The sequence below is a fragment of the Pteronotus mesoamericanus genome, unplaced genomic scaffold (assembly GCF_021234165.1).
Source record: "Pteronotus mesoamericanus isolate MK-2021 breed Mesoamerican mustached bat unplaced genomic scaffold, CSHL_Meso_final scaffold_99, whole genome shotgun sequence".
Taxonomy (NCBI): domain Eukaryota; kingdom Metazoa; phylum Chordata; class Mammalia; order Chiroptera; family Mormoopidae; genus Pteronotus; species Pteronotus mesoamericanus.
This window is the reverse complement of record NW_026555330.1, coordinates 8,601,052-8,613,059: the sequence shown is the minus strand read 5'-3', so window position 1 is coordinate 8,613,059 and position 12,008 is coordinate 8,601,052. Positions and strand designations below refer to the sequence as shown.

General features: G+C 42.3%; 1 protein-coding gene and 1 non-coding gene across 2 annotated transcripts; one reads left to right on the top strand and one right to left on the bottom strand.

Moving 5' to 3' along the window:
• The first annotated feature begins 314 nt into the window (after window positions 1-314).
• Window positions 315-9,908, top strand: PRPF38B (pre-mRNA processing factor 38B). Its single transcript, XM_054564686.1, has 6 exons — window positions 315-865; window positions 3,638-3,706; window positions 3,989-4,140; window positions 4,222-4,282; window positions 6,766-6,989; window positions 7,311-9,908. The coding sequence occupies exons 1-6, from the start codon at window positions 584-586 to the stop codon at window positions 8,161-8,163; spliced, it is 1,641 nt and encodes a 546-aa protein (XP_054420661.1). The 5' UTR covers window positions 315-583; the 3' UTR covers window positions 8,164-9,908.
• Window positions 5,174-5,312, bottom strand: LOC129063984 (small Cajal body-specific RNA 11). Its single transcript, XR_008528414.1, has one exon. It is a non-coding gene; the product is annotated as a small Cajal body-specific RNA 11 (non-coding RNA).
• Window positions 9,909-12,008: the final 2,100 nt, after the last annotated feature.

Genomic DNA, 12,008 nt, shown 5'->3' with positions numbered 1-12,008 from the left:
TGCAGGAGTCAGAGTCGCGATCTGTCGCGATAGGCCCCGCGAACCCTCCCCTGCCCGGCTTCCCAGAGGAGAGACCAGGGTCCCGGTCCAAACACGAAAACATTCGAGTCGGACCTACATCGCCTTCCCCCGGCCCCCGAACTCCCAGGGTACAACTAAGAGGCGGGCGCAGCCGGCCACCGCGGCGCCGTAGCGCGCGGAGAACGCGCGGCGGAAGCAGGAAGAGGAGTCGCCGGCCCACCTGGCTGGCTACCGGCGGAGCTTGGAACGCCGGGGCGGTGGCGTCACATCCGCCGGCCCGCCATCTTGTTCCCAGGGGCAGTTGGCGGAAGAGATCGCGCTCCCTGGCCGCCGGCTCGCCTTCTGCCGTGAGTTCTCGCGGCCAGCCTCTCGGCGTCTGCTCGCCACCCGGAGTCCGTTTGTCGGCGTCCTCGTCGCCCTCCCTCACCCGGCTGGGGCACAGCGAGGCGGCCCTCTCCCGACGGCGTTCCATGGAGTAGGGTCCCGGACCGTTGTCCCGAAGAGCGAGATCGAGCTTGGCCCCCTCCCCCCCTCTTCCCTCCCTCCTTCCTTCCGCTGCAACATGGCTAACAACAGCCCCGCGCTGACAGGCAACTCGCAGCCGCAGCACCAGGCGGCCGCGGCCGCGGCCCAGCAGCAGCAGCAACCGCCGTGCGGCGGCGGCGCCCCGACCAAGCCGGCGGTCTCGGGCAAGCAGGGCAATGTGCTGCCGCTGTGGGGCAACGAGAAGACTATGAACCTCAACCCCATGATCTTGACCAATATCCTGTCGTCGCCTTACTTCAAAGTGCAGCTCTACGAGCTCAAGACCTACCACGAGGTGGTGGACGAGATCTACTTTAAGGTACGATGCGCCTAGGCCTGGGCAGGGGCTAAGTTCGGAGGAGGGAGCACGGAGGAAACGGGCGGAGGCGGCCCCCGAGATCTGAGGATTTGGGGTGGGGGCGAAGGTTCGGTGGGTGGGGGCAGCGGTGGCCGGTAGTCCGCCAGGGAGAGGGGGCCGCCCTCGTTTCCTTCTCAGATTTTTAGGGCCGGGAGAGCCCGCTGCTGTCCATCTCTCGCGCCTCCTGCCCACCCCTGGGGGAGTTGGACGAGAAGGGTCGGGGAGAGCCGAAAAGAGTAACTGACGCCTCTCCAGTTCGCAGCTTTCAAATAATTCCTTTTGACGCGGATCTACTCCGCGCCAACTTGTGGGTGCTTCTCCCGCTCACCCTGAGCCAGGGCGTGTATTGACAGCAATGTTGGCCTCGTGTTGTTGGTGTTCACTTTACGGACAGGGAAGTGGTCAGTACGGGTGGGGTGGGAGGGTGGAGGGTGGAGAGGTGGCAGTACGAGAGGTGTAACGGAAGGCCTGGAAATTTTCCCAGCAGGAAGTCAGGAGTGAGTGGTCTCAGTTACCTGTGCGTTGGGCTTACGAGAATTATCTGGGCCCTGGGCTTCTGCGGCAGGGTCGGTGCTGGCTTGGCTGTGCTGGGGAGCTCACCTGGCGCCTCCTCACTGCACTCTTGTCTCAGTTCTTGTTTCGTTAGCAGGATTGACTCAGTCTTGCAGCGAGGCTCGGAGCAGCCCAGGGTCGCAGGTAGAGGTATGCACTATTAATCATGCTCAATCGCCATAAATGCATTTCCCTGGATTAAATGAACGGCTAATTAGATTTTTTTGGCCATTGGTTTTGGTCTTTTAACAACTAGATAGGCTTTCACCACTTACCTGCAAATTATGTAGTTTGAAGAAAATATCTTCCGGGCCTCCTAAGATTGTATTTTAAAGAATATTTATAATAGCCTTACTGATCTTTAAATATTTTAGCTAGATCGTCTAATGTAATACAATTCGTTTTGGCTAGATTGACTCTTAAAGCACTTGACCACGAAGTATTTTCTGAGAGCTGAACATATCTGGTGTTAACAAAAGTAAATTTTTAAAATCTGCTGTTAGGTTATGTTTGTTCACCTTTTCCCCAATTAAGTGACTAGTATTGAAGGTTTTTGGTTTTTTTAAAGGTCAGTTGCTTTCAGTAGAAAATCATTTTGAGAATACAGTTCAATTGTGGGTATAAAAAGTATACTGATATTCTCCTGCAAGATTATTGTAATACTATTAATTAGTTTTTTAAAGATAAGGCTTTTTTCAGCATGGACACAGTGCTGTGAATATTCACCCCTTAGCTTTATTTAGTACTCAACCTCAAACAATTGAAAATAGGGTTCCTGCACTTTTTGTGGCAGGGTCTGTTTAAGATCAGGCAGATGTTAATGGGATAGAAGAAAAGGTTGTTTTCTAATTTCAAATATGGTGTTTTGAAACAACTTTAGAATTCTACTAGAAATTATTTAAATTTAGTTACAACACTAAAGCCCCAGGTTTTCTCAGGAGACAGAAGATCTACTGACCATTGAAATGTGCAGCCCTCCGGTTTTGTAAGTCCATTTTGCATTGCATCCACCCCTTTGGCCAGCCTTTGAGGAATTGAAACATCTTTTATGCAACTAGCTAGGGGGAGGAAGTGAAATGAAGCAGTAAAGCCCCAAGCCCCTGCAGGAGTCAGCTGAGCAAATAGTGTAGTGCTTTACATTTAAATGTATGCTTTTTCTGTCTGAAACCACTGAAAAAGACTAAAATGTAACTGACTACAGTGGAGGGAAATAGTTTTAGAAATATGTAGTGAAAGAACAGGATTTATTTTGTTTTTAAGAAATAGTAGATCTTTCCAAAAGGCCTTCTTGAGTTCTATCTTTTGTAGAGCCTTTCTTCCCTGTTTTTCCCCCCTTTATATTTTAGGTAAAGTATGTGGTTTTTATAGAGTCCCCACCTTAGCAAGGATGATACTGAACCTGGATATACTTAGTGTAATAACTAATCACATTTATTCAGTTTTTGACACAGTTTATATGGGGGAGGTGGAATGAGTTGGTTCACATAAATAAGTTGAAAATAAATTACACATTGACCAACAAGAATGATCTGTGTAGGTGTAGTCTTTGTAATCTCATCTTTAATCAGGAATTAATACAATGTTCAGTCATGGTGAAAACTGAATAAAATTCCATAATTTTGCATCAGAAATAACTTGATGTTGTTTAAGCATACATTCTTCAAGTCATTTTTATTTTAATGTTGACTTTTAAACTACTATAAAAATGGACTATTGAGGTTATTATAATGATTTTTTAGAAAAATCATATTTATGCTTTAAGTGGGAATTTACATCCATTTTAAAAAGAGAATTTTTATTTTTTAAGCAACTCATAAAAAACTCTAAAGTTGGTATATTATCAGATATTTTTTTACAAGTTCATGAGACTGGAAATGTTGTGGCTCCACATGTACCAGCTTCCTACAAAGCCAGTGGGATTTCTGCGCTGTTAATCTGTTGAGATTTTATTAAATCCTAGTAGCTTTATTGGTGCTCTTTAAATATGTAAGGGTGTGTTTGTTGTTTTTTTTAAGATGATATACATACTTAATGTGTATAAATAAAATAAATACATCATGTCAAAATACCCATTCCAAACTTTTGGAAGAGCTGCTGTGTTATGGACTTGGTTTACTTTAATCATACTTGTAAAAAATTCGAAGTATGAATGTTTGCTGTGTCCCTCTTTTCTGTTTTCAGGTCACACATGTTGAGCCATGGGAGAAAGGAAGCAGGAAGACGGCAGGCCAGACAGGGATGTGCGGAGGGGTAAGTAGAAGTACGTGCATTTTTCAGTTTTTCTGTGTCTGATAATAAGTTTATATTTATGTCAGTTACACACTCAAATGACAGTTGGCAAATCTTAGAAGTTTAGGTTTTCTTTTTTTAATCTAAATTCAAATATTCAATGAGTGGAGTTAGAAAAGTTATTTTCATGTGTTCCGTTCTCAGTTCTGAATTATATCCTGTTAATAATACCTATCAGGATTAATCAGTTGGTATTAAGTAACTTTGTTAATTTCCTACTTATTAAAAATTTTCCCCTTAAAGGTTCGAGGTGTTGGAACAGGAGGAATTGTTTCTACAGCTTTCTGCCTGTTGTACAAGTTATTTACTCTGAAGTTAACTCGCAAACAAGTGATGGGTCTCATAACACACACAGACTCTCCATATATTAGAGCCCTCGGATTTATGTACATAAGGTGAGCATGCGCTTATCTCCATTTTTCAGTCTGGATCTCATTTTAATTCACATAAGCCTAATCAGTCCTCTGTAATTCTAGGTACACACAGCCCCCTACAGATCTCTGGGACTGGTTTGAATCCTTCCTTGATGACGAAGAGGTATGTCAGCAAGGGTAATAATTAGTTTTCTTTTGATTACTTCCTTGTTTTTAACATCTTTTATTTATTGGACATTTAATGTCTTCCAGAATTTTCTGTAGTTAAATTTCTCTCATACTTTTTGAATTTTTGCTAAGACTTCGTGGATTTTAGATATCTTAGGTTAATTTTCTTAAGTTTTATATCCTAATTTTTAAGGTTTTTTTGATAACTGTTAAGACTTTTGTCTTTCTACTTATGTTACATGTATGGTATTGATCTTGTATAGTCAGTAATGACTTTTTAAGGTGGACCATGCTCAAGAGGGAAGAGATAAGATATGTACATAGAATACTAATTAGCTTTTTCTTGGAACTTTTTAGTTGTTTATGCTCTAATTTCTTCCAAATACTAATATTTTCACTTGCTTAAAAGTATAGAATTGATCAGCTGGGTGGGGCTTAGGTAGGCTGAGAGTTAAGATCACTTTTCAAGATGACCAAAATGTTTTGATGTGAGCTTTTTGACTCCTAGTGTACTATATACATTCTTAAAGCTAGTAAACTTTTTCTCTAAATTATTTTATATTGTTTTCATTATAAATTTAATTTACCATTCAAGCTTAACGAGATTGAGCTTGTTACATACGTTCAGAAAACAAAAGTTACTTTGGGAAACTTTGTCAGGTTTAAGCCATACATGTATTATTAATATGCTTACATCATGAAGCCCAAGAACTAAAAAGAAACTTAATAATGAGCTGTATTGCCCATATAGATCCATATATGTATATACATATATATCCACATACATATATATGGATATATATGTCCTTACCACTACTTTATATTCTCAGGTTCATAAGCAAACTTGGAGTGTTACGTAGTCCTGTTTTCACTTTATTTTTTAAGCATTGTCCTTTTGTGCCCTTAAGAGCCAGCCCTGTACCCAGGATGGCCCTTCTAAACTGAGAGGGAAACTGCTGTGTCCCGGCAAACCTCCCCTGCCAAAACTGAGCACAGGGGTGCGAAGAAAGCATAGGGCAGGACAAAGTCAGCAGTCCTGTTTTTAAAGTTTGTGCAAAGAATTTGTTGAATTGAAGAATAGTTTTAGTAGAAATCTTTGTAGTGTGTTACTATTATTATATGCACACCTAAAAAAAAATCTCACTTGTATAAACATGGAAGTTTTTTTTTTTAAACAGTCCTTTATTTATTTACATTTTAGAGAGGGGGAGGGAGAAAAAGGGAGAGGAACATCAATTGGTTGCTTCTCGCATGCACCCCATCTAGGGACCAAACCTGCAGCCCAGGCGTGTGCCCTGACCTGGAATCGAACCAGCAACCTTTCACTTCGCAGACTGACGCCCAACCAAATGAGCCACACTGGTCAGGGCAAACATGGAAAATTTTTGTCTACATTTCTTTTGGCCTGTTTACTGAGCTGTTCAGTATCTCAGGAGAAGCAAAAAGTGTGTGTTTGGTGATAAACCACAATCTTTAATTTTTTTTCTTTTTTAGAGGAGATTTTTTAGGCTGAAGCACTTCTTCCTTTTACATTTAAAAAGCATGTCCCTTTTCAGAATTGGTATTGTATTAGGTTTGTTTCTGAATGCTTCTGCGTAATGTTTTTTTAATTGTATTCACAAACCTGAGAATCTCTATTTAAGCTAACTTATTGTTTTTTTCCTTAGATATCTGCAGCGATTATATTTGGAAATACTGTATATCTGAACACTTAAATGTGTGTGAGTGCAAGCAGTTTTACCTTTAGCTCTTGTTTTCCTGTTTAGATAACAAATCTCACTTTCCTTGTGTGCTTGCACTATAGGTTTGGGACTGACAATAGCTGACTAACATGTCCTGAGCTGTGAGAGGGCATAGCAAGAAGGCCTTCATGCGGTAATGACCCTTTTCAGAGACAATGGTCATCATGGATTATGCGTTTCCAATTATTTGTTCATTTATTTATTTTCTACATAACTCTAAATTAGGAACCTCACTGCTTCATGGCAGTTGGTTTGCTATTGCTTCCAGTTTTATTAGGGCTTCATTGTATATTAGAGCTGTTACGAGATAGCCCGTAGACAGGGACTGTCTTGAGTAGTTGGTATATAGCTAGGTCACAGTGCTAGGAATGATGTGTGCAAACGTTTCCGCAGAAATAAACGTACACTTAGTAGGTATGCGGAATGCAAACTTAAGTTGATTGCTCCGCATAGTTAAGTAACAGAAGGGGCTGATTCTTATTCTTAACCAAGGGAGGTCGGTTCTCCTCCTGCCCGGAAGTTGCAGGGTTTGTTCGCACCTGCATGCACACACTTAAGCCCAAGTATTTCTCTGTCATTCATTGTGAGATTAGAAGGGTACACAAATTAAAATTGTTCTGTTAGAATTTTTTTTTTTGTATTTGAGATTCCAGAGATGGTAATTTTTTTGTAGTAGTCACATATGTGCTGAAAGGACTCTTGTGTGACGGCCGGGGCATCCTCTGTGTTTCTGTAGGACCTGGACGTGAAGGCCGGCGGCGGCTGCGTGATGACCATTGGGGAAATGCTGCGGTCCTTTCTCACGAAACTGGAGTGGTTCTCCACCCTGTTCCCAAGGATTCCAGTTCCAGTTCAGAAGAATATTGATCAACAGATTAAAACCCGGCCTAGAAAAATCAAGAAAGATGGAAAGGAAGGCGCCGAGGAAATAGACAGACACGTTGAACGCAGACGCTCAAGGTAACATAACTCTTGAAGTAAGTTTATTTTAAAAACATGCTTTTTACAGAGGTCCTTGGAAATCAGTGGCAAGTTCTGTTTATAGTGTTCATTTTATGAGTTTGTCACTTTGGTTCCCAAAGGCTATTTTCTGCCTTTCGTGGCATTTTCAACAAACTTACCCATCTGTAAATGTGAACACACAAATTTTCCCCTGTAACTATTTTTGACATGTTTATGTCAGCTGGGGGTCTACATAAGTAACACTGATGACAGTTAAATTTTTTACACTGTTCAGTTCATTCAAATTTTCTTCTTTCCTCCCCCTTTCTGAAATACTAGGTCTCCAAGGAGATCACTGAGTCCACGGAGGTCCCCAAGAAGATCACGAAGTAGAAGCCATCATCGGGAGGGCCATGGGTGTTCTAGTTTTGACCGAGAATTAGAGAGAGAGAAAGAACGCCAGCGACTAGAGCGTGAAGCTAAAGAAAGAGAGAAAGAAAGGCGAAGATCCCGAAGTATTGACCGGGGGTTGGAGCGCAGGCATAGCAGGAGTAGGGAAAGGCATAGAAGTCGAAGTCGTGATAGGAAAGGAGATCGAAGGGACAGGGATCGGGAAAGAGAGAAGGAAAATGAGAGAGGCAGAAGACGAGATCGTGACTATGATAAGGAACGAGGTGATGACCGAGACAAGGAGAGGGAGCGGTCCAGGGAACGGTCCAAGGAACGGAGAAGTAGGGGCGAGGTGGAAGAAAAAAAACACAAAGACGACAAAGATGATAGACGGCATAGAGATGACAGAAAAGATTCCAAGAAAGAGAAAAAACACAGTAGGAGCAGAAGCAGAGAAAGGAAACATAGAAGTAGAAGTAGAAGCAGGAATGCAGGGAAACGGAGTAGAAGCAGGAGTAAAGAGAAGTCCAGCAAGCGTAAAAGTGAAAGCAAGGAAAAGTCCAATAAACGAAGTCGAAGTGGCAGTCGAGGAAGAACTGACAGTGTTGAAAAATCAAGAAAACGGGAACACAGTCCCAGCAAAGATAAGTCTAGAAAGCGTAGTAGAAGCAAAGAACGTCCCCACAAGCGGGATCACAGTGATGGCAGGGACCAGGCTGACAGACACGATCATCGGAGGAGCCAAAGCACAGAGCCCGAGAGCCAAGAGAAACAGCATAAAGACAAAGACGAGACTGTGTGAACGTTTTTTGTGAAAGTGGATCACATTGAATCCTATAAATGTTTGATTAAATCTGCTTTTTCCCCTTCCCAAGTTGAGATTGTTGCAGTAGTACGCACTCTTCAGGCTCCCTGTAGGCAGCGTTTTCATTTCCTCTTTCGTGTAGGGAAGTGCCTTTGTAATCCCATTTATTGCATTGATGTTTCCACCCAATTGTTGAGTTTGACACCTGGTGCACAGGTTGTTCTTGCATTTTTACTGTTTAATTGTTTTTGAGGTGTACAGTCTGTACATATGTCCTGAAAATGTTTTAATTTCTTTGGCATGGTCGCCATGTTGGTTAAATTTGTATAAGGCAATAAACTGCCACTGATTCTATTTTTGTTCTGTAGGTGTGGGGTTATGGTCTGTGTACTGAAGTCCGCATGGCTGTGCTTTCCGTAGTAGAATGCTAAAGACTTGGAGAATGGCTCTCGGATGTTCATCATAGGAGAATTATGTGTTTGCGATGTACATGAAGCCAACAGTTGTAGGATTAACATTCTTACCCACTGTATATTATCTTGGAAGGCTCTTGTTAATATGTTACACTTAATATTCTCCAGTTAACTTTAGAGAGAATTTATAAATAGTTTTCTGATACAGAGGTTTAAATTAGGCTGTGATGTGATCAAAAGTCCTTTTAGCATTCTACCTCAAAGGGACACTGTTAGTATGCCTAAAATATATTCACTTCGTTTTCTTTTTTTATTTGAAAAAGTACATGACATGTATTCTTTTCTTTTTTTTTTTTTTGGATTCCTCAGATTTTAAAGTACTATATTAAAGGAAAAAAAAGTCTAAGGCCTAGCATTCTTGCAGCAGCCCTACACTAACGAAATTGGGAGAGGGTGGGGCAGATGAGTAGAGACATAGATTCAAGCCTCAAGCTTCCAAAGCATTTTTATAAATGGAAAATACTTAAATTATAAAACAGCTTGATAGTGTCCTTTTTTTAAAATTCAAAACTTTTTTATTGATAATGAAGATTGCTGTTTGAGTTTTTAAACAATCTAGAACAGAGAAGTATTAAAAGTAATGCTATGCTGCATTATTTAAGATTATTGGCAAATTATTTGATAGATTGTTATGACTTGTATTCTGATTACAGAGAAGGATCATGAGTGTGGAATAAATACTGGATTAAATCCTTTATCCTGGGTGTTGGCTTTTCCCCTATGTGTTGGGTTTTTTTTTTTTTTTTTTTTTTGGAAGTATTTTTGTGGAAACTGGTAAAAAGTTAGGAGAGCCACACTTTGTGTAGAGAGAGATTTCAGTGAATCTTAAGCCTGTAACCTTGAATTGGATGTGCACTGATGCTCAGCAATCCTTCCTCAAGTTCTTCCCGGCTGTCCCCTCCGTCTGTGGGTGTCGCGTTACTGGATCATTCTTTGGGTTGGGTGATTACTTAGGTTCCTATCAAAGGTGCTTATGGAGGTACTTTGCACTTGGATTATATAATTAGACTTAAAGGAACTTTTCTAAGTTAACTCATTTAATTCTTAGAACACAGAAACAGGCTGCGAGTGGTTTTGTCCAGAGGGTGCCAGGCCTCCTGTGAGGGTCCTCAACCCTCCCGCATTAGCACCTGTTTCATCTCATCATCCTGCTGGCGACAACGGGTCACTGAGACGCCACCTGGCAAGGGTGTTAAATGGGGAAAACAAGTACTTTTGAAGAGCCGAGCCCTTCATATGTGGGCTTAGCATTTGTATCTGCCTAACTCCAGAAAAATCTCATTAAATGAAATTTCTCTATGAAATGCTACGGGTTGTTTTTGGTTTTTGGGTTTTTTGGAGAGTAGAAGATTCAGTTGTCTTATATTGAGATCAAGTAAATTAACAGTAGACCTGTAGAAAGTAGGAAACTTCATTTTTAAGAAAGTTTTTTTTTGCCCTGGCTGGTGTGGCTCAGTGGATTGAGTGCTGGCCTGTAAACCAAAGGGTTGCAGGTTCAATTTCCAGTCAGGGCACATGCCTGGGTTACAGGCCATGTGTAGCCCTGGTAGGGGGTGTGCAAGAGGCAACTGATGTTTCTCTCCTTCTCTTCCCCCTCTAAAAATAAATATTAATTTTTTTTTTTTTTTTTTTTTTTTTTTTTTGCTGATTAAACATGGATTTGTTCTACTTATGCATCCATTGATTGCTCCTTGTATGTGCCCTGACTGGGGATTGAACCCTCAACCTTGGTGAATGGGAACAACAACCAACTGAGTTATCTAGCAGGGGCCACCTGAAATACTAACTCAACAGTGCATTTTAAGTAAAATGTGGAAAGAAATTAGGTCAATGAAAAGCTCTATCACAAGCTGCGTTTGATTTCCTATGATATTTAAAGTTATTTTGAGGAACATCTTGATAGAATGTGTAGTAATGCCAGTTAATATCAAATATATTCAGGGTTATTTCTAATAACATTCTATGAGATGTGCCAGCTCTACTGACTTCTGAAGTAATAGTTTTCATTTTAGCATCACTGGCCACCAACATTTACTGCAGGAAATACGACAGCATTGATACAATCAACTGAAAAATACTACAGTCGTAGCTGACCTAAACTCTATTGTTCTGTTTCTCAACTTTGATAGCCAAGGAATTTCTGTGATACAGTCATGATCATAATGTACTACACAGGTGAAGTGTGTTCAGGGTGGGCGGGCAGGTCCTTTCAGCCCATTGCAAACATGAATTCTACTGGTTCGAGGTAAACAGGTAGCTTTGGCTCCCAAGTCCACCCTTCATCTCTCTGTGTTGTGCTACTGGAACTGAGCCCTTCGTATATTCTCTATTTGCTTCCTGGCACAACATCAGCCTTGTCAGTAGAGGATGCTTGAGGGATGTTGCAGGAGATAACACTGGGCTTCCTGGTTCTGGAGTTTTATTCCGTGCCCCGCCCCCTCCCCCGCCCCCGCAGTCTACAGGGCCATGGGCGTGTCCAGGGCACCGTGTGGGCAGGTGTTTCCCAGCAAGTTCTCTGGTTCCCCCTCCCCAGCAAGTTTTGCTGGTGCTTCAGCAGACGACTTCCTAGTGTCTCATTGACATCCCAGTGGGTCACATGCCCGGTGGGTGTTTCATTGACCCCTTCCTCTCCAGCCCCAGATGTCAGTACCTCAGCAAAAAGTGGGTCACAGTCACGCCAACAAAGTCTGAATGTCAGTCTTGCAAGGGAACCCCTCCCAAGTTTGTTCCTCCTTGGGTCCTCTGCTTAGAGGTGGTGGCCACTGTAGCTGCTACTCTTTAATCCTCACCCAAGGACATGCTTACTGATTTTGGAGAGGAAGGGAGGGGGCGAGGGAGAGAAACATCAATGTGAGAGAAACATCCGTGTGAGAGAAACATCCATCGGTTGCCTCCCATAGGCACCCTGACCGAGGACTGAACCCTCCACCCAGGAATGTCCCCTGACCGGGAATCGAACATGTACAGGATGACACTCCAACCAAAAGAGCCACACTGGCCAGGGCAGTAGTTAAAGATACCAAACTTTCTGTGTTCGAGTTACGGTGTTTGTCTCCTGCCTGTTGCCTGGCTGCCACAGTGGACTAAGATGTTGGTCCTAAGTGTGCCACCTCATTAGGCTGGTTGATAACCCCTGATGTGGTCTAGTGTAAAGGACTCAACCAGAAAAGCTTGTTGCGAATTATGTAAGTGAATCAGAGTGGCTCCTGGAATTTGGACTGAGAACAAAGTAAATATTGTCCAGTCCTTAGAAGAATGGGTAAGGCTTGCAGAGCTGTCATCTGAGGATGCTCACCCTCTCTTTTTAAAAGGATGGTCTGAGTTTCTCTCCCTTGAAATCCACAAGCCTACCTGTTTGTTTGCTTGTTT